The sequence below is a fragment of the Castor canadensis genome, chromosome 4 (assembly GCF_047511655.1).
Source record: "Castor canadensis chromosome 4, mCasCan1.hap1v2, whole genome shotgun sequence".
Taxonomy (NCBI): domain Eukaryota; kingdom Metazoa; phylum Chordata; class Mammalia; order Rodentia; family Castoridae; genus Castor; species Castor canadensis.
The window spans coordinates 128,930,974-128,954,052 of NC_133389.1; the positions used below are offsets into that span (position 1 = coordinate 128,930,974).

A 23,079-nucleotide genomic window follows, 5' to 3' on the forward strand; every position below is an offset into this window, starting at 1 on the left:
AAGTGTCCAAGCTAACAAGGTAGAGCTGCATCATGTTATATGACCAAGTTCTGAAAGACATGCAGCATTACTTCTACCTTATTGTTGGTCACAACAGAGTTACAAGCCTGCCTGTATTCAGGGGGAAGGGAATTAGCTTTTACTTCTTGGTGGGGAAGTGGTAAGATCCTGGAAGGGCTGGTAGCTTAGGGTATGTGGTAGCCTCTGCCGAAGTAACCAATGTGGTAATATAGCACTGGTATAGAGGGCTTAGCTAAGCCTGTTTATTTAGAGCTGGGAGCTGACTAGTCCCTCTTATGACTTAATAGTGGTTCTGAAATGGGATGGGAGTGCATGGGAGGTGGTAGTGAGTGGACTGTAGTGCATAAAAGTGGTATTGCACATTAAAATCAATTATCTGTGGAACGCTTTAAAACTAGAGATGCTTACCTTGCATTGCACCCCTGCCCCAACATGCATGCATACTTGCACAGTCATTTTTTTCTCACCAGAAGCTTTTTTTTTTGTGGTGTTGGGGATAGAACCCAGTGCCTTGTACATGGTAGGTAAATGCTATACTATTAAACTACATCTCCAGCCCATTAAAGCTTATTTTATGGAAAGATTGAGGGGGCACTAAGGCAAGAATATTTTTCAAATACTCTGTAGATGGGTTGGTTGTACACTTCTGGTTAGGAACCATCAAGCAATTTGGAGAAAAAGTTAATTCTTGAATATCCACCATTGAATCTAGTTGTCATCATTCTTTAGTTTTATTTTCAGAGTTATAGGAAGTTGGTTTTTTTTTTTTCCAGTACTGGGCCTTGAAATCAGGGCCTCAGATTGGCTAGGCAAGAGGTCTACCAGTTGTGCAATTCCGCTAGCCCTATGTAGCAAGTTTTTGATGTCAGATTCAAGTTTTATGCAGGAAAAGACCTGCTTGTATTTCCTACAGAATATAGTTTTTGAATGTCTGAGTTGTGCCAGGAGCTCTGCCAGGTTCTAGGAAGTACAAAAATGAATACAATTCTTGCATTTGTTGAACTTAGATTCTTGTGTAGGATACATCTGTTGAAATGGATAATTTCGATATGAAGTGATATACCTTATAGAAACCTGTACAGAGATAGTTAATTCAGCTACTAGCCTTTGCTGAGCATTTAACATTCCTAAGACTGAATAAGAGGTGTTAAGTTTTTTGGTAAACATCTCTACTGTCCTTGACCCTCACCTTCTTTCTGGCATGCTTCCAGTTATTATTTGGCCCCAATTCATAGTTCATATCCTTTTGTGAATTCATTCCTGTATTCTTCAGGCAAATTATTTCTTCAAGTGTATTTATATAGGCCTTTATATACACTTCTGGTCTAGTGTTTATATTAATAATAATTATTGATCAGATACATTCTCTGAGTTAAGGACTATATAGGGCACTTATAAAATTTATGTAATTTTATTCTTTTAATAATCATGAAGATATCTAATATTTCCCCCTTTTATAGTGAGATAATTGAGGCAAGGAAAAGTTCAGCAACTTGGCCAAGGTTACTCAGACAGTAAGTTGTAGAATTGGGAAGAGAACCTGTGTATGTCTGACTTTAAGACCTAGATTTTTTTCTTTACACCATCTGAATTCACTTACTATGTTGTAAATGGTTGTCATCCCCTCTTCTCACTTCCTCTCCTTGCCCTGCACCCATTCAATAAAATTAGATCCTATAGTACAGTTTTAAATGACAGTTTTATATTTATCTTTATCTTTTTATTATCGTCACTGGCACATTTTAGACATTTAATAACCTGTTTTTTCAGTTAAATGGCTTTAATATTTTTTGGAGGAATCTCTGAGGATTTTCTACCCTTGCTCTTGTATTTATGAAGGAATTCTGTGATAATAAGACTGTTATCTTATTTCTTGTTTTTTTCTTCTTGAAGATACATGGCTCCTAAAATTCCCATTTTAATAGTTCCATATTGTATTTTAAATCTAGCCATCCTAAAAATTATTTTAAAATGAAACCTTAATGTTGTAATTATCTAAAACTTAATGGGTTTTAAACTTAGTCCGTATTTGTTGATATTGAGATCATCAGTATAGTTATCTATGTCAAATTAACATCTATTTCCTTCTTTTCTCTATATGTCTTGCAGGACCTTGTCTATGTTTAAGAGCCACCAAGTGCTCTTTGAGCATTTTGTATATTATTAGTATTTGCATTTACACCTTTGGCAGAAAGCCATCCAAATTTGGAGATAGGCTACACATGTTTCCACTGTCTAAATAGTCTTGTGATGCTAAAGAGATGACATCTATGAGCTTTTGGAATATGGTTGCCTAAGGATAAACTGAGTTTGACTTCATTAGTGCACAAATGATAGGTTTGCGTAGAGTTATTATAGCATTAATCAATTTGATGGATTGGAAAAATGACAGAACTGAAGCAGCATGTAATATTAGTGCCTATTATTCTACAAATTATGTCTTCACCTACATTCATATGCCTGAAGAGTCATGTTGTACATTAAAAATGAGGGACTTAAAAAAAAGAAAAGAAGCCAACAACAGAGGGCACCTCTTTTCATGGCCCTTTTCTTGTCCTCTTAGATTAGATCATCCAGAAATGGACATTGCAATCTAGACTTGTATATTAGGTCATAGCACTTTCATAGTGTGAAATACCCTGAATTGAATGGGATGGATGGATCATATGCCACCAGAATGACTTATTGCTTAACTTGACATTGAAGAGAATCAAGTAATATGTAAAGTCTTTAGGAGAACCAGTGATGTACATATGTGAATTTATTAGCTAGCAGTCATTTCACTAACAATTTTAATAGAGTACTAGTAGTAAAGAATATTGCTTTTTTGGGTTATATTATATTGGTTGAAAAGCTTAAACATAAGTAGCTTAAATACAATTAAAACAACAGGAAGCAAATTTGTGTGGTTTGGGTTATTGATATTGCTTTGGCATGTGCATTTCTAATGTTTATGCATTTTTCTATTATGGCTTTCAAAAGTTCAAGTCCAAAAGAAGGGACATGTATGTCTGCCCCTCCTGCCTTCATTTTTCTTTTTTGAGACAGGTTCTCTTTGTGTAGCCTGGGCTAGCCTAGAACTTTCTGTCCTCCTGCCTCAGGTTCTTAAGTGCTGGGATTATAGGTGCACATCATCACCAGGTTTGGTGCATGGCCTTTTGTTTTTAATTTTACTTTGTTTTCCTCACCATAAATACTTATAACAGTAGAGAAAGCTTCTTTGAAAAATTTAAGAAGTGTTTCATTTGGATAAAAAAAATTCTTTATCCCATTAAAGACTGAAACTTAAAGAGGTATCTCTTTTGCTCCTGGTAAAGAGGACACTAAAATGTAAAATAATGGGGACATAGACCATGGAAAAATCAGAAAGTAGGTAAAGGACTAACTGGATTTTAATTAACATTAATTAGAGATGCACTTAGTTATGGGGTGTTCTGATATTTATTTCTAGGTATTCTTAAATAGGAATATAAATGATAAAATTTAATGCATGTTATGCTAGTGAATACTGTTAGAATAGTAATTATAATTTTAAAGAGTAAATTAATATGAGTCATTAAGTGTCTTAGAGTTAAGTTACTGCTTTGGCATGGAAAGGATATAGTAGTTTTCTTTTTCAGAAATGAATTAATTTCTGAAAGATAGGTAGTTTTAATTTGGAATTCTTGCAGTAAAGATGTTAGCTTTAAGTGATACTTAGACAAAAAGCAAAATAATTCAAATTCCATATTTTGGCATATATTATTATAAGTGCTATCATTAGTTTGAAACAATTGAGAAGCCAAGTTTTTAATAAATAATTTCAGGATCATAGAAAATTTTCACATTGTAGGAATTTTATCCTAGAAAGAGAGACAAGATATTAATATAACCATATGATAGAATAGAAAATAATACATGAAATAAGACAAGCACAACCTGCTATGACAGTATAGGTAAAGGGGAAATTTGATTTATTATAAAAGCCTTCTTGATGGAAGTGGCATTTAAATTTGGTCTTAAAAAAAAGTATAGGGTTGGGTATGTGGCAGTGAAGGAGTGTTGCAGGGAAAGGGTTTGCACAAAGTCATAAAGGTGAAGAAGTAGTGTGCAGGGGAAATTTGATACACTCTGGTTGGACACAAGGATCTTATTATAGGTAGATATGGAGACAGGGACTTCCATCCTCCTTATTTATTCAAGTATGTTCCTTCTGTTTTTTCCTTAGTCAAAAAGACGATTTCACCAGGAGAGAGAAGGAAGAGTATGTGAATCTCTGGGTTCCCTGCTAAAACTTCAAGTAAATACTTACTTAGAACAATGTTCTCCTGTACGGGGTTATGGAGTATGTGGGTGTGTATCTTGTAGCATACAAGACAATCCTTCGAAGTATAGGAAGAAAATTATCTATAAATTAGCTCTGCATTTCTTACCTCTGTATTAACTCTAAAATTGGAAATTTCTATTTGATGTTTTATGTGAAAAACATAGTTTTCATCAGTTGTTAGTCAGTTTTTGTTTCCGTGAAAGATATCTGCGGGACGAAAGATTTATTTTGGCTCATGGTTTCAGTCTATGGTCAGGGGAACAGTTGCTTTGGGCCTGAGGCAAGGCTGACGTCATTGTGGTGAGAAACCTCAATCAAAGCAGGCTGTTTGCTGCATGGTGGCCAGGAAGCAGAGAAACAGGAAGGGCCTTCAGAGACACGCCCCAATATCCTACTTTTTCTAACCAGGCCTCACCTCCTAAAGTTTCTCACACCTCCCAATATAGTGTCACCAGCTGGAGACCGGACTTTGAACATGAGTGTGGGGGGCATTTATTCAACCCATAACAATCAGATATTGTTACACCACTTCTAAGCCTGTTAGGTCCTCAACTCTGACAAGATGTCCCACAGTTCTCCTTTGCACATCCTGTGGCTAACCTATACATCACCATTTTTTAAGGTCTCATGTCCCCATCAATAACGTATTTTAATATAAGATTTAGAAGTCATATGGTAGTTAATTTCTGAGCCAATGTATATCAGACATACTAAAAAGCTTACACTAAAAATGAAAGTAGAAAGAGTTAAAAAGATAAGCTGAAATGAAAGTTCGAACTGTTTTTAGGCAGCTGTTTGATAATTTTAGACTTGTGTTATTGGTTGTAGTATAGAATTGTCTGAATAAAGTTTAGTTTATTTTAAAATTTTACCGTGCAGTGTAGTTTCCTTATCTTCCCAGCTGCATTCTTAGCCTAAGTGGTACACAGTAAAAATATTTATTCAATCAATGTTTACTGATTACCCGTTATGTGCTAAGGATGAAGTTTCTAGGGATGAAGTGGTAAGCAAAAATCAAACATGAGCATTAGAGAGTCATGCTGCTTATTTCCTAGTGAGGGAGATAAACAATTACAGTCAAATTGTAAAAATATTAACTGTGATAAGTGGTATAAAGGAGTGTGTGGGTAAAAAGTATTTGAAAAAAATCCAGGGAGGTTATTGAAGCCTTTCTGGAGATTGGATCAGCTATGTAATTTGTAGGGCCTATTGCAAAATGAAAATTTGAGACCCCCCCCTTGTTAAAAATTGTAGAGCACCTTATAAGTATAGGATTCTTTTTTTTCCTTTCTTCTTCTTCTTCTTCTTCTTCTTTTTTTTTTTTTTTGTTTTTGTTTTTGTTTTGTGGTGTACTGGGGTTTGAACCCAGGGTCTCACACTCACTAATTAGGGACTCTATTAATTGAGCCATTCTGCCAGCCCTTTTTCGTGTTGGGCATTTTCAAGATAGGGTCTCATGAACTATTTGCCCAGGAAGGCCTTGAAACACTATCTTCCTGAGTAGCTAGGATTGTAGGTGTGAGGCACCAGTGCCTGACTGAAGTATAGGGAGTTTTTAAAGTGCTGGTTCTAACAAGCACATAGGTTACATGTTCATGAACCTGTATGTACCTGAAGAGGTTATGTTTGAGCCAAGATGTGATGACACAAGAGGAGGAAAAGATTGGTCTAGACAGGAGAAATAGCACAAATGAGTCTTAGGGCAGGAAAGCTCATGGTACATCCAGAACTGGATGAAGACCATTGTGGCTGAAATACACAGAAGAGGGTGAGTGGGCTGGAGATGTGTGTTTGATGGGGTAGAAAGGGTGATATGTAAGGCCAAATAGAGCCTGGTAGGTCATGTTGAGGATTTTGGTCTTTATTACTTGACTCTTGATGTGTCTTAAGGAGAGAGTTTACTTTTGTTGTCAACATACCAGTAACTTGTACCTTGACAGTGTTGGATAATTTTCTCTCACAACTTCCATTTCTTATCAACCTCGTCTTCAGAAATGTTCAGTCTCACCTTTTGTAGTTTTTCTAATGCTGCCCCTTCCCCTAAAGCATGTTTAAAACAACACTTCAAGTCCAGAGAGTGCTTTTGTTGGTAGAAATTGAAATAGATAAGGATATGTGAGCTATGAGTTTTTATTTACTATTGAAGTAGTTTGTGGTCTAAAACAAATTTATGGTAAATTGAAAAAAATTGGTAAAAGGTGAAAATGTTTTATTACTATTTCAAAGATATTTTTCTTTTTATACCTTGGATTAAGCAAAACATTTATTCCTTTCCTCCAGTTTCCAGCTTTAGGTCCTTAATGACAAGAACTTTTGGTATTTCTTGGCAACTTCTTTAGTTTTATTTGCAATCAGGTAATATGTTGCAAAATAACTTCTGAATATGTTTGTTGGATTGTATTTGGAGAATCCCTGGTGGCGGTGATGAATGAACTTTTGTTTTTGGTGCTGCTGAGGATTGAACCCAGGGAGGGCCTCATGTATGTGAGGCAAGCGCTCTACCACTGAGCTATATTCCCAGCCCTGTGAATTGACTTTTAACTGGAATTACTGAACTCATGAATTGCTGTTCATATGAGAACTCATCTTTACAACATAATAGAGTAACTTCTAATTTATCAAAGAATACTTAAATTATATTCAGCATACATTTAATATTCAGTGTATGTTATTCCGTTGTTTGGAAAAATTTAATGTATGTCTAGTATGTATACAGAATAGCTGACCAAAAGTTAAAATTGCCAGATTTTAATTCAAACATCCTACTGTCCCAATACAGATGATAATAAGTTCTTTAAAACTGTGATTAGCTAGAATGTCTAGGGAATGAAATATGATAGGTTTAATCAGATTTCTTTTTCTTTCTTTATATATACAATTAATGAACACCAACTGCATGCAAGGCACAGTACAGTATGGCTTTAATAGTCAATTAAGACACATCTGTTCCCTTAAAGAACTTAGTTTAAATATTTATTCTTTGAAAATTTTATAAATCTTATTCCTTTGCTTTATTAAACTTTAATAAGGTTAATATAATGCATATAAGTGAATCTTTGATGATTTAGGATTTTGTAATGAATAAACCTTGTTGTATTTCTAGTTTAGATGTCAATTGTGTAGGTATGCTGACCGTACATTTTATACTAAAAGGTAACTTTTGAGTAATTTGCTGATGTCAGCTTTTTTTCCGACTTTTATTTTAAAACTCTGTTATAAAGGTTAATTGGGTTCATACTGAAATTTTACTTTGTTAAAAATGAATATTATAGTAAAATATAATAAATATTTAGTCTTGTTGACTTTTTGCTTTGTGTGTCAAAATCCAGTAAACCTTACTTACATGGATGTGTAGTATTGTAGGTAATAGTATACAGAAGTATCTGTGGTTCATTATTTGCTTGTTGATTTCCTGGTATTATCATTCAATGTGAATCTAATTTTTGTGGAGCCCAAACTAAGCTGAAAGTAACATTTACAATTTTTAATATAGTAATACTATACTGTGTTTTTCTTGTCATTGTAAAGTGTGATAAAAGCAAACTAAGGGGTTCCTCTTTCATACTCCCTCTCAAATTATTGGTCTTAAGAAAAAAAAAAAAGCTTTACATATATACATTTCTTTAAAAAAGACAGCCATAGTTATGTATTAAAATGATTTGTTGCTATGTCAGAGACTGGGATTGGTATAAACACAATAAGAGAAGTACCAGTTATGAAATGTCAGATATTTAATTTACTTGCTGAGAGCAAATGTAGCTGCTGTATTAGAATTGGTGATTCCAATGTTTATGGCTTTTGGAAAGAATTCAACAAAAAATACCTTGATATTCTGTGTGGAGCAATTGCTTATTAAGTGCAGCTGATTAGACAAAATTCAGATCTAGTGCTTTTCCTAAGCACAGGTAGGTTGCTAATATTCTCTTTGTAGCTGGAATCTTCTCTAGATGAAAGATTAAGGGTCAGGGTAAAGCTTCACTTCAGACCTAAAATTAGCTTTACTGGCTTTGTTTCACATTGTAGGTGCTTAATGCTTTTTCACACCACTTTGCTTTAACTGTTTTTGTGGGGTGGTAGTATACATAGCAATGAAATGTTCTAGAACATAAGAGGATTCCTCTGTGTTTTTAAATAATACTAGCTTAAAAGAAAGGTAGAAAGCCTGATTCAGATGTATTTGAGTCTTTCATGTAGAGTGTGAAATTTTACTTGGTTAAAAGCTTACAGTAAAATATTACAGATGTTGTTTCACTATCTTTATTTGTAATGAATAAAGCATCAGTATCTTTTTTATATGTATGAACAACATTTGGGCATAGGTGTATTTAAAGGAAACTTATTTATTTGTTAAATTCTCAGTTTTGATTGGACAAGATGTTTTCACCTCTTCTCCCCACAAAAAATAATTCATCACCAAATAATAAAACAAACATGCATTTCAAATAGTCTAACCTACTTATTTAGGTTACCATGGATTATAAGCTAGCGTGTTTCCCATATTTAAGATAACCTTATTAGCAATTGACTTTAAATGCTGTAGGACAATATACATATTAATTTGCTTGATTGTCCATATGTGCATAATCGTCATTGTCTTGTTTCTGCAGCTACAGAACCTTGGCCTGAAAATGCAACATTATATCAGCAACTGAAAGGTAGGTTCTTGTTCACAATTAAAAGTGACTTTGTATCAAAATATATTTATTACCAACTCCCCTAAACCCTCACTAATATAATTTACTGCAAAGAGAGCATAAAACATAAAGAACGGATTCCCTTGTATAATTTGTCTAGGAGGTTTTGCCTAAACTTGTATCTGCTAGTGTAAACCAACTGTTCATGGCCTGTAAGGTCCTTAGTTTATTATTGACTCATTATATTGGCTGCTGGAGGCAGTGTAAAATGATGTGGTTGCAGGAGCATTTGGCAGATTTACTGCACCAATAGCTGAGACAGCAAATTTTTGAAGTCCTGTGGTAAAGTGGGCTCTCAGTAAAAAGGAACTGTTAAAATGTATAGGCTAGGATGGTTCAGGCTCCCTTTAGCAGCTCTTCATATATCATCAGATCACATTATGGACCCCATTTGGGGCTCAGCAGCCTGCTACAGTTGTCAGAAGACTGCAAAGTAATGAAGACTAATAGGCAGCAGCCCTAGTCTTCTAAGCATGGAATTTTTATTGCAGCGAACTTGTCATCTTTCTTTTGTGTGACAGACCTAGACACACTGTGCAATATTAACTGCAAGCTGGTTTTGTGTGATTGTGAATGCTTTTACTTTTAACTAGAGAGATTTGAATAGATGCTATTTTACTGGAAAGGGAATATTTCTTGAAAATTTAAAAGTGAATTTGTTTTTAAATGAGTAATTTTAATTACATATTTCAGATAAGATAAATAATGAAATAGTTTTAGAGGAAACAATTCTATTTTATCATTGTTTACATGTGATATTTTAATCAAAAATAGCATTGATTTAGAACTTTATAATTACTCTAGTGTAGGATATAACTTTTCTTTTTAAATAGGAATAACTTTATAAAATAAAAATACATTTTGCTTATTTATGAGTTATACTTTCAGTCAGACCTTTTTCATTGTATTTCCACAGGGGAGCAAATTTTGCTTTCTGACAATGCAGCTTCTCTTGCTGTGCAGGTAAATATGTAAATAATGTAATTTTTTTTTATCCTCTAGTGATTTTTATCATTTTGAGTTGTAGTTTTTTTCTTTCCACGAGGTCTGATGCTATATGCTTAGAATTTTTCTGTGTGATTTAACTATTTTTAGTAGCATTGCTTCTCTGTGAAATATAATTTTATTATGAATATTATTATGAAGTTAATTATCATCTGTATATAAAATAAACATAAAAAATCTTCATTATTCTTTTAAACAAAATCACTTTTAAGTGCTAGGCACATTCTGTGTCCTAGCAGTTGTTTTGCTTTTGGTTAGATATGATAGTGTTATTTGGGGGGTAATAGTTTCATTTATAGACTCAGAATTATTTTCTAATTTATTTCTAAAGACTTATTTGCTACGTATTTTTAACCATCATTCCGCTCATTTGTTCTTATTCTAGCCTTAATCCCATTTGGTAATCCTGAAGCAGGCATGTTCTTCTCTAGCTACTCCTTTTATGTTTATTGATTACATGTATGTTTATTATTCTCAAACCACTTACTTACTGAATGCAATAGCTCTTCAAGTTGTTTATCACAGTTATGTAATCCAAAAAAGATGAGTGGCTCTGTAAACGTTAAACTACACTATAGGATACGTGGGGATTTGTTTACTTAAAAAAGTAAACATTTATGTAGGTCATAGAATTGCATTTATATAAACATTTTATATACATTTAACTGTTACTTACTTAATGTAGTTTGAATCACAAAGAAGATTTTTTTTTTTTCCTTTTTGGCTACTGGGGTTTGAACACCAGGTTTCATGGTTGCTAGGCAGGTGGTCTACTGCTTGAGCCACACCTCCAGCCACAAAGAAAATTTTGTTGTGCAGCATCTAAAAGATAACTCAAAAGGGAAATCTAAGAAATATGACATTTATTGGAGGTGAGACTGTGAACTCCTTGAGGATAGAAAAAAAGGAAAGGAATGAAAGCATCAAGCTTTTGTTGTGTTGTAGACATAATGCTAAGCGTTTAATTTTAGGTCATCTCATTTATAGTTTTATTCAACTAGATATCCTCTGGGCTTAGTAACAGTATCTGATACTGTCATTCAGTATGATAGTTCAGCATTCAGTACATCTGTTTTAAGTCAGAGAAAGAAAGGATGGAAATGTGCTGGGATAATAATTTAGTATCTATAAATATCTTTAAGTTTCTTTTAGATTTGTTTTACATCTTTTTCCAAGATTATAAATTATGTTTATTTTTTCTTTAGGTAGTAAGTTTTTAGTTTTTACTTCTTATTATGTTAACTTTTGACAAGCAGAAATTTGCAGTCATGCAATGCAGACTTTATTAATCCTTTTTTATCAATACCTTCCCCTTTTTTGATGAGAGAGATGTAATTTAAGTTGAGCTTTTAAATACTAATAATGAGTTGCCTCGCATATAGAATGTACTCAGTAAATGTTCATTGTATGAACAGTTTGTAAGGGTGGTGAAAGCAATTGTGCCTGATAAATGTTAGTGCAAATAAATTATTTGTGGTGTGTAAGATAGTATTTTCTTTCTTTTTTTTTTTGGAGATCATATTGCTGGTTTAATATGTATATGAGAATACATACATGTATTTGTATGTATATATTTACATTCAGTGTTCAACTAGAATAGTAAGAAAGGTTCACATTTTCTCTTAAAACCTTGTAGCAGTATTTCAATTTATAGTATTTTCTATTTTATATCTTAGCTTCAAGCCATAGTGAATATTTTAGTTGAAGCTCTAATAATTCTCACCCCTTTTTAAACTGCCATTTCAGGGATAACTTTCAGGATTTGACAAAACCCCTAGAATGTTTTCCCAGAAAATATTCCATTATACACACAGAAATAAAAACTTACCCAGACTATTCTGCATATGGTTCCAGCAGACTAATCTCATTACTGACACTATATGGGGATCCCCTGTAAAAGCCCATAAACTTAATTAATAGCAGTTTAGAAAGTATTGATGTGATTTTCACCAAATAGGAAGTTATTTTTGGTAGGAATAGACTAATGGTTCTCAAATAGGGAGAGTTTTACCCCTGAATACATGTGACAACATTTAGGTATTTTTGGTTGTCAAACTGTTGGTACCTATTGGTAGACACTAGGGATGCTGCTAAACTTGCCACAGCATGGGACAGTCTTCTACAACAATGAATATCTAGTCCCAGATGCAAATGTTGTCAGGCTTGAGAAACTCTGCAATGGATGGTTTAACCAGCATTCAGTACAAAGCAAAATACTAGTATGTTACCACCTAAAAAAAATTAACGACTTAAGTATGCTGGAAAAAGGAAGAAAAAAACGGTATCTTAGTGTATAGTTTATCAATTTTGTTTCTATGGTTCTTATTCATTTGTGTTCTTTCCATAATTTCCCAAAATCATAGTTGCAATTAAAACCAGAAAATAGGACCTTTTAAAATAATAGAATTTTGCTTAACCATTTCAATTTTTTTATCCTACATATGTCACTTAGATGATAAATTAACCAGCATATATTAAAAATTCTTGGTTTTCTTTAATATTCTTAGGCCTGACAGCTGATAGTAGCCATGACTATAAATGTGACTTTTCACATATCTGATGTAAACTTTATGGAGTAATTTTCTTCTGTATAGTGGACCAGCATCTGTTAAGAAGAATCCGTTTATGCTTCATGTTTGATGCGTAAAATTGGTTGAAATAATGTGATAGATATCCATAAAGTGCATATTTTCTAGAAGATATCAAACAGCAAGTATTTTAATTGTTTGCCAGTTTAGCCATCAGGAAATTTAAATTTTTCTTACCATATAGGCTTGGTATTTACCCTGATGCTAAGTGGTTAGATCTTTTCACTTTCAGTTTAAAAGAAAATAAACTAATTTTTCCCTCCTATGACTGTTTCCTCTTAGATTTGCTTCCTTTCTGTCAAAAGTATTGGAAATGTTTGCCTGGTCATAATGTAATCTCGTATGCTGAATATAGTGAAATAGTAGTATGTAGTGTTTATCTAGCTTTTATGAGCTGTATGCATGTGTTTGTAATATATATGTGCACAAAGGCACAGGAGGGCAGTTTTCTATTCTATAATACCACTTTGTAGAACTTAAGCTTATATTGATTGATAAAACAAGTTTGATAGTAATTTTGTTACTACCTTTTCCTAGCCCTTAAACCTAAACCAACTATCCAATAGGTAATATGATGTTAGTGCACATGTAATTGAAAATTTTCATATAGCCCCATTTAAAGAAAATGAAAGAAACAGGTGAAACTAAGTTTAAATAAGATATTTTATTTAACTCAATGTATCAAAATGTTAGTTTTATCATAGAATGAATAGAAAAATTATTTTACATTTTTTCATTTTAAGTTCAAAATTTGACTGTATATTTGCAGCATGTCTTAATATGTGCTAGCCACATTTCAAGTGCTCAATAGTAAAATATGGCTCTTGTACTGGATAGTGCAGGTTTAAAAATACAGTATGAGTAAATTCATATTAATTCTACAAGTTTTCTGTAACAGGTGTTAGAAAATTCTTCAAGAAGTTTATGTCTGTACTGATTCAGTATATGTTGTCTTTTATAGCCAATTCTACAAGTAAAATGAGCAGTTGGTCCATGTTACAAATATATCATAACTTAAGTGGAACTCTTTATTTCAAGTTTCCTCATCTATAAAATAGACTTATAATAGGTGTTGTCTTACTGGGTTATGAAGATTTGAATGTGTTAGCATTTAGAAAAATATATATGCAATGAATGTTGATCATTATTTCCTTCTCTCCTGATTCTTTGACAGAAATACACATAATTTCAGCAAGGGGATTGGGAACTTGAGGGATTGATTATGCCTAGATTTTTTGGGAGACATACTTGTATTTGTACGAGCATTAATAATAATTTTTAAATCATTCTTTCATGCCATACCTAAAAAAATTAACATGGAATCCTTTAATTCAAACAAAATGTTATTTTAATGACATTATTGAATAAGATTTGTTTAAGCTGGTAGGATGGTTCAAGTGGTAGAGCCCCTGCCTAGCAAGCTTGAAGTTCGGAGTTTACATCCCAGTACCACACAAAAAAAATTGTTTTGAAATTTAATATGAAATGCTTTTATTGCATAACAAACTGTATTGAGAACTCTTTTTTTTCCCTGTAAAGTATTGCATTTGATTCTTACCACAACCCTAAGGCAAGGTACTATTGTTACTCTCCTTTTAAAGATAGAGGAGTTAAAACTCAGAGGTGCTCTGTCCAAAGTCATAGAGCCTACAAATTGTGAAAGTAAACAGAGAACAACAGGATTAGTTGAATGCCACATGTGCTTGTCACTGTGCTGAGCACCTAATTCTTGCTAATTAACTCATTTAATCATTGTAACAACTGTATGAGGTCAGTGCTACATGATAACCCTCTCCAGATCAACTCTGTGGAGTACGTACTGTTGTTTATTTCCTCATGGATGAGAAGGTAAGGCAGAGAGTTTAACCAGTTGGTAAAAAGTTACATAAAAAGTACTTGGCAGAGCTGGAATGTAAACCTAGGGGGTCTGAGTTGACAGTCCACATGCAAAACACTTTGCTGTGTATCATTCTAGTCAATGATAAAAATCTTTGAACTTTTACCCAACAATAAGTAAATATTTAACTACACATTATTTCTGACTTTTCTAGCAAGGCATATCTTACAATTTATAGTTTATATTAAGGTATGAAATGTCTTTAAAATGTCTTAGCTTTTGGATTTTTGAAATGAGATAAAGTTAGTCTTACATATGAGAAGTTCTTTTTGAAAAAGTAAAAGCTACAGGAATACAAGATGATGCCTGATGAAGAATTAGTACCAGTTTCGACTTCAAAGATTTATATACCTATTTTGTGAATGTCATATAAATAAAATATTACTTGCTTCAGAAAGATTTTCGCTTACTATATATGATGCCAATTTAAAAAGAAGCTTACTTTCTTGTTTTGTTTTTTTGAGATAAGGTCTCACTTTGTAGTCCATGCTGGCATCAAACTCGCTGTTCTCTGCCTCAACCTCCTGAGTGCTGGGCTTATAGATTTGTGCCACCACACCCAGCAGTTTTATTTTTGCATACAAAGATACTTACATACTTAATGTAGATATAAAATTGTGAATGTATTTTTTAGAGTGTCCCTAGCTGATGATCATTATTAGAATGTTGCATGAGAGAGTAATCTTTTTACTTCAAATAAGAATAACATTTAAACTCAGGTTGAAGGAATATCTCTGTTCCGTTTAATATTTTTATTTTCCCTTACCTTTTATGAATAAATTAAAATGAAAGAGGATAACATGGTCGGTGAAGTGGCTCAAGCAGTAGAGCACCTGTGTAGCAAGTGTGAGGCCCTGGTTCAAACACCAGTACTGCCAAAAAAAAAAAGAGGATGACAGAAGAATTCTTTCTGTTGAGTAAAATATAAATATCACTAAAAAAGTCAGCATTTTTATAGGCCCCATTAATGCTAGACCATGAGCACTAACATGTTAGATCTTCTGATAAATACTTAGCTGAACCTTGCTTTTTCCTTTTAGCAAATAATGCTTTTTAAGTGGACATATTAGTGATTAAATAGTGATATCCTAATGTGATGTTTGGGGCTGCAAGTTGGTTGTTACATTGCAGAAACAACTGGACGTATGAAGATACAGCTGCTGTCAACTTGTCATGTCATTCACATGGCCACAGTAGAGAGCTTACCTGAAGAATTTCAAAGGAAATGATATTTTTGGTTGTGCACATTTTACCTTAAGTTCAGGGTTATATGCAATTTAAAGTGTCAGTTTAAACTTGGTAGGATGATACCAGGATATTTTATAGTAGAATGGGTATATTTTAATAGAATAATATTTTATGGAGAAATATTTTAAAAATTAATAAAAACTTCCTTAAAGTTTCACCTCTGCAAAATGAGGCTTTTGTATTTACTTTCAGAGTTAGAAGGAAAGGAAAACCAAGGGGAAAAGAGAAATTAGTAAACATATTGATAAGAGGCCTTTTAAAATCCTTTGCAGTATTCTGAAATGAGCGAAATGGAGGCTGCAGATGTTTCCTTGATATCACTGAATGAAAAGTTTTCAGATTATTTTATATTACATTATCATTTTTATACCAGAAGTATTAGAGCCTGATGGTGATTTATACTAGTAACACCTGGCATGATTTATATAAAGCATAAATACAAGGTATATGTACACATAAGAATGTTATACTTATAAAGATAACTGTGAACCTAAATTGCAAATGGAATTTAGCAGATTAAGAAATTCTCAGTGTTAATATTAGTTCTTCAGCTATAAGGTAATGATTTGCTAATATAAATATTTATTTGACTTAGCAAAAATTAACACTTTTCTATAGTTCTCAGATTACAAGTTAGAGTATTAGCTAAATACTTGACAAGTAAATAGCAAATAGGCTTTTAAAATTTGTTGCTGTTAAACAGAACAATAAAGGCATAAGATGAAAAAAGTCTGGTTTTAAATAGAAAAAAGCTAGAATTCTTTATTATTAGATATACAGTATCAACATAATCAATCTAGCAGCATTATATTTGAGCTGAAAATACACTTAAATTTGAGGCCATACTCTATCCTGTGTGAGTGAACATCTTTCATATAGTTCTAAGATGAAATTACCCTTGAATGAATAGTGTCTTCATTTATCTTCAAACCTCTTCTGTGCTTTTAGTGAATCTACTCTTTCAACATTCTACAACCAGAATTACATTATACCATTATACCAGAGTACTTCTGCAGTGTGAAATAGATTGGTTTGGAAAATGAATTTGGCTTTGCTATAAATTACATTCACAGGTACAAAGGAATTTGTTATTTTGTTTAAAATAGTCACAAATATAATTAAGGTCTTAATTTATGTTAAACTACAAATATAGCTATTACTGTAACAGGATTAGGAACTTAATCTGTCACTTCAAGAATGATACCTAACACTTTTCATTTGTAACCTTAGATACGTTATTTCAATTATAGGGTCTACAGCTGTTTGATGTAAAAAATGAGTTATTTTGTAGATAGATTTGTTCATGGTTTTTAATTTTAAAACATGCCTCTTCAGTAAGATGGAAAATAATTCTTCTGTTGCTACATATATTCCTTTGTGTCCTGGTGAAGCAGGATATGAATTAAAATTCAGAACCATTTTCATTTTGTGCCCTGAAAATGCATTGCATGCTTGAGAAGAGTTCTTAGTGAATTCTCACATAAAACATTTCAAATTTAATTATGAAATGAATAGAAGCTTTGTCTTAAGGAAGAAAATGTGAGGTCTTCTGTTTAAGGATAGCTTTACCTGATTGAGCTGAAAATGGATTGTTACCTATCTAGAATCTGAATAACTTTGTTATTGTGGCTTACATAAATTTAGAACCTGTGTCTGTAACCCCTTGAATTACATGGTATTGATTTCTTTAGAAATTTATTAAGGACAATTCTTTAAAATTTTGAATTATTTAAATATTTATATTGGCACGCAGTGCTGATTTTATTGCTTATGTGTAATTAAAGAGCATTATGTATTTAACTTGTAAGATACATGTTCATTTTGTTTTTCAATAAGAGGAAAGAAGATGGTGTTGCTCATTGGTAGATGATTCAATATTGAATTACTAATTAGTTAACTGAAATGAAATGAGTATATTTTGTGTTCCTACCTCCATAGTGTAGCATATCGTAAAATTAAAAATTTTTTGTTGTTTTTCTTTTTCTCAGTTGGTAATGTGTTATAACACAACTTTAAAACATTCATTATAGGGCTTAAAAAAAAGATTTTTTTTTTTCCCCTTCACTATCCAGTTGCTCACTTGGTGCTAACTATGCCACTGGTATTGTGTTAGGTTCTTGGCTTACAAGAATCATTTTTTCTGTATGGTTGACTGCTTTATAACTCTTGCTTAATTTTGACCGTAAAACTTAATTTTTGTATGTATGTTATTCTGACAGTGAAAGCTTATATCTTTTCTGGAATATTCTGGTTGTCTTTTTATGGCTTTCATAAAGAATCTGATTTTTTTTCCCACAGCTGTCAGATGTTGATGTATCTAAAATTGAGTCAGATATTCCAGGAGTAGTTTTCAGGTGAGAGTTGTACTAAGGAAGGTTCTGTTCTCTGATGTGAAATGTGTTCTCTCAAACATTTTCATTGTTTTGGTAACAAATTTGCTCTATGTAGTAGCATTTTTGCTTACTGAATTATGATTTCTGATTACTGCATAGTTAATTATTTTTTAAGTCAAATTCCTATTACAGTTTTCTAAAGCAATGTCTGCTTATTTATTTAAGTATTGATTTTTTTAAAATATCCTTTAATTTAATAAGAACTATGTTTTATTTAAAGCAGTGAGCTTTGGACCCATAAAAGTACAAAATGCTAATCTTTATTGTAGCTTAGTAGTTGTTTATGAATTTAGGTATGTTGTTTATTAAGCAAGGGCTTATCAAGAGCCTATTGTATGCCAGGGACAAGGTAGTAAAGATAGTCTGTGTTTACTAATGTATTCTGAAAGAGGAGGTCTTTCATCAATTAATTTATTAGTCTGTGTATGACTTTGAAAAATTATAGAGTAAAAATTTGTCAATATCAAGATGTGTTAGAAAAGATTTTATATTACATAGTTATATGTATTGAAATGAATCATATTCAGCATTTATATTCTTCTTTTAAGAAGTACTTTGTTTATATTGTATTCTTCCAATATCTATTCAGAGATTTTTATTTTAATGCACAATTTTACTGTTTTCACTTTATGGAAATATAGCTTACAACATTTTCTTATAAGTAGCCATTAAAAAATAATAAGTAAAATCAGCTTTCTTTGAAGTCATCAAGGTTAAATAGTCGTTCTTCCTTTGCAGATGGACAAATGAGTATTCTAATGCTATCACTACTAATATTAGTAATAATATCTTAACATTTATTGAACTGTTCTGTGCCAGGTGGTGTATAAATGTAAGTGTTTTACATATAACATCTTAATCTGCCTAACACATTGTTTTCAGTGTAGAAATGAGAAAGCTGAAGAGGTAAAAGAACTCTTGTAAGCTGACACTGTTGCCAAGATTCCACCCAGAGATCTCTTACTGGAATCTTTCTTTGCTCTTTTAACTTCTTTATGTTTTATACTGACTGTTGAGATTGATGCAGAGGGTTCCCATTTTTCTGGTTCTCCTGTGCTTGGATCCTTGAGTTGGGTGTCCTTCTGGTTCAGTTTCTCCAAAGAATAAACCTCCTGTTCTTGCTTAGTTTTGGGGGAAAGCAGTTGTCTTTTGCTTATATAGACTTTCATCTAGTTCTTCTGTTTGTAGTTCCATACGTCTCCTCTACCTCCAGTTTTGGAATCTTACTTGTTTATATGATGCACATGTTTTTGGTTTTCTCTTTTGAAGGCTCTTAGGTTTTAGTTTCCTCTGCCCTGCTAAATTTGCTTTCCTTAGAAAAAAGGATTGACATCTCTGGTCTGCTTTTGTCTCTTCTCCCATTCTTTGTCTCTTTTTTGGGTTCATCCTTCTTATGTTTCTTCATGGTTATTTCTTTGCAGAAATAAATGTATAAGTTCAGTTCTTAGTATTTAATATTTAACCAGTTATCGATGATCTTTTTCTTTGCATTTTTTTGAAGTAAAAACAAATCCCATCAATGAATTTTTTTAACATTATGAAGTCAATAAATTCATTTAATATGTTGAAACTACATCATGGTTGTTAAATTTCAGGGTTTAAGGAATCAGGTTCTGTTATGTTCTGTGTGAATGCACGCACGCGTGCGCGCGCACGTGTGTGTGTGTGTGTGTGTGTGTATTTATCTGTATAAAACATTCCCCATCATGTCATGCGGAAGTACTCAGTAAACTTATATTCAAAGAATGAATATATTTATTGACTGTAATTTTAATTTATTCTTTAGTTCCTAATTAATTTGCTTGATCATTTTAGCAATTAGAGTTGCTCAACAAATGAGTAATCTTAAATTAATTCTCTCTGAACTTAGAAATACAGTATTTAACATGTCACTATCCTCAAAACTTGATTGATCATTTATAGGTTTTTGTGCACTATACTATTTTCAGGTTGTTTTTATAATATTTAGCTTAATCACGTTTAGATGATGTCAGCTTCTTGCGCCAGGGTCTCTTTTATGTACTGATTACTGTTGTTACAGACTCATGCTGTCCAATAGACATCATTATATTACATAGAAATTTTGGTATCTGTGCTGTCCAATAGATATAGTAACTACTAGCCACAGGTGACTGTTGAGCACTTGGAGTATGTCTAGTTTGCCTGGGAAACTGAATTTAAAATTTTATTTAATTTTAATAAATTTAAATTTAAATAGCAACATGTGACTAGTGGTTACTGTATTGTACAGCATAGTTGTAAAACATTGTAATAGCATATGCTAAGTATTTGATTCAAAATATTTTATGTTGGTTAAATTTGAATTGGCTTAGGATAAAGTACCTAATTGAGGAATAAGAGTTAGGTGAGTTATCCTAAGTTCATTATTATAATTAATATATTTTTCCTTAGATGTACCTAAGAATAAAATAGGAAGATTGCTACTTCACAATTGAAAACAGAATGTGTTTTAGGTTGGTGTATCATACCTATTATTTGGAGTTATTTTTGTGTGCTAATAAGATTGAAATGAAAGCAAAAGATGAAAGTACTTTTGGAACTTTTTAGAGGTTTTCTTCCATCCCACAAGAGAAAAAAGAAATAGTATTAAAGGAAAAGCTTGCTTTTGTTTTGAAGCTTTTGTATTTTTGACACAATTTTTTTTTTTGGTAGTAGTGGGGTTTGAACTCAGGGCTTCTTGCTTGTGAGGCAGACACTCTAACATTTGAGCCACATCTTCAGCCCCTGGTTTTGCATTTTTAATGTTTGGATGAAAATGCTGTATTTGTGAAACTTTATTCAGCAAAATAAAACTTTATTATGGAATATTGATAAATATAGTTACCACTATGCATGTAGTCTAGCAAAATATGCCATATGTACTATTTTATATGATTATGATTGCTAACTAACAATTGAATATTAGTCAAGCCTTTGAGAAGATTCATTAAACAGTTCTTTAAACCTCTTGCTGTACTGAAGGCCGCAGTCCCCAATTAGTCTCTTGTTTTCAGCAAATGATTTCGCTTCCCGTTTCACATTGTGTGAGCATTTATTTTATTGTCTTTTTTGTTTTTTTTTTTTTTTTTTTATCAATTTGCAATCATCAGTGCTGATCCTTACCACTTCTGCAATACAGTGGAACCCCTTCCTTCTTCCTGAGCTCTTATTACCCCTTTTACCTTCTCAAGGATCTTGTTAGGTCAGTTATTCTACCTGTTTTTTGTAATTTCAGCCTATCTCCACTGAGGTTTTGTTTTTTTTAATGCTAGGGTCGGACCCAGAGCCTTGCACATAACTAGACAAGTTCCCCACTGCTGAGCTACATCCCCAGCCTCCACTGTTTTTTTTCCTCTTTTTTGTGAAGAGCGCCACTCTTCATCTGTATAGATACATATTTAATATGTAGTAAAGGGAATTGACCCTTCTACTCTCTTCTTCCTTTTCTTTTGATCCAGGCTTTTTGAAAGAACTTTTTATATTTTTTCTAATTCTTTCCTTTCTAGCAAACCTTCTGTATGATTCTGCTGCATGCTAATGTTTGAGAACTACTATCCTAGTCTGTATTTGTGAGTCAACAAGAAGCTCACTATTATTGCTAAAAATTGGGGTCAAAGATAATAGCATTTAGAGGACTGTTAGTTTTCACTTAGATGCAGAAGAATCAACTTTTGGTTGGTAAGGTGGTGTTTAAACTCTGAGTGATTGTAGGTAAGTAAATTAGGATTAGTTTTGGTTGTGGGTTGACAGAAACCTAAAATACTGGTGTGAAACGTAGAGATTTATTTCTTTTATAAACACAGGTAATCCCATTAGATTTGGTCACTATATGATTATCAAGAACCCATGCTCCTTTACTCTTTTTCATGGTTCACTTTGGCCACTAACAGCTATAGTTGCCCTTTTTCACATTCCGGTCAGCAAGGAGGAGAAATAAAGAGATATCCCTTCTTTTAAAGAAACTTCTCAGTAGAACTTTTTTAGAGTAGAATTTAGATATTGGTCACATCCAGTTGCTTGTAAGAGAAACTGGGAAAAACAAGTGTTTTATTTCAGGCAGTCATGATACAGATAAAATGTACAGGTTCTATCACTGTAAGGGAAAGGGAGAACATATCTGCCACAATAAACCCTTGGGGGTTTTGGTTGGATCATTCAGTAAATAACATTGACTGATTATATAAGTATTGCACTATCCTAAGTTAACTGTGGGAAAAGAGAATGTGACAGAAATACAAAGACAAAAAACCAAACCAAACAAAAGAAAACCCTTAAAATATACTTCTTGACTTTCTAAGAGATTTTACTTATTTGGGGAGGTCAAATGTGCATATAGAAGTTACAGAGTAATATAGCAATCAGGTTGTAAGTGAAGAGGGATCAGACTCATGTGGGACTTACTTTTAGAGGAGAGCATTACTAGAGGACTGGAATTTTAGAAGATAGGTTTGAAGAAGAGAGTTGATACACTTTTGTTAAATGATTTTTTTTTTTTTGAGACAAGATTTAGCCTGGAACTCGGATCCTCTTGCCTTAGCCTCCCAAGTGGGTGAATGGGATTCTTTGTGCAAGACACTAATCACTGTTTAATACTCTTACTACTTAATGAGTCTTAAAAATGATTTTTGGCTGGGGATTATAACTCAGTGATTAAGTATTTGTCTGACATAGACAAGGCGCCAACTTCAATCCCTAGTACCACCAAAACAAAACAAAAAAGAAAGATTTCCAATCCAGAACTGAGGAAGGACTTGTAAGTAAACAAACGTATGAAAAATCTTTACTGGCTGTGAGCAGGCTGTCCTATTCATGATTTTAATGTATAAGAAATAATAGCCTTGTTAATTTATTTCAACTCACATTTGATTATCTCTATAGTAGTACCCTCAACTTCAAAATAGGTAAGAGGTTTGTCTTCTTTAGAGCT

General features: G+C 32.7%; 1 protein-coding gene across 5 annotated transcripts in view; it reads left to right on the forward strand.

Annotated features, from left to right (window-relative positions):
• Mtx2 (metaxin 2) overlaps positions 1 to 23,079 on the forward strand; it is a 46,120-nt gene that overhangs the window by 8,515 nt on the left and 14,526 nt on the right. For all 5 annotated transcript variants that reach the window (XR_012447270.1, XM_074071153.1, XM_074071152.1 and 2 more), the window contains exons 2-3: positions 8,935 to 8,982; positions 9,938 to 9,984. Coding sequence is in view for 4 of the 5 variants with exons in the window: in XM_074071153.1 (XP_073927254.1) it covers positions 8,935 to 8,982; positions 9,938 to 9,984 (95 nt within the window). In the remaining variant the exon portion in view is untranslated. The remainder of the gene's footprint in view (positions 1 to 8,934; positions 8,983 to 9,937; positions 9,985 to 23,079) is intronic.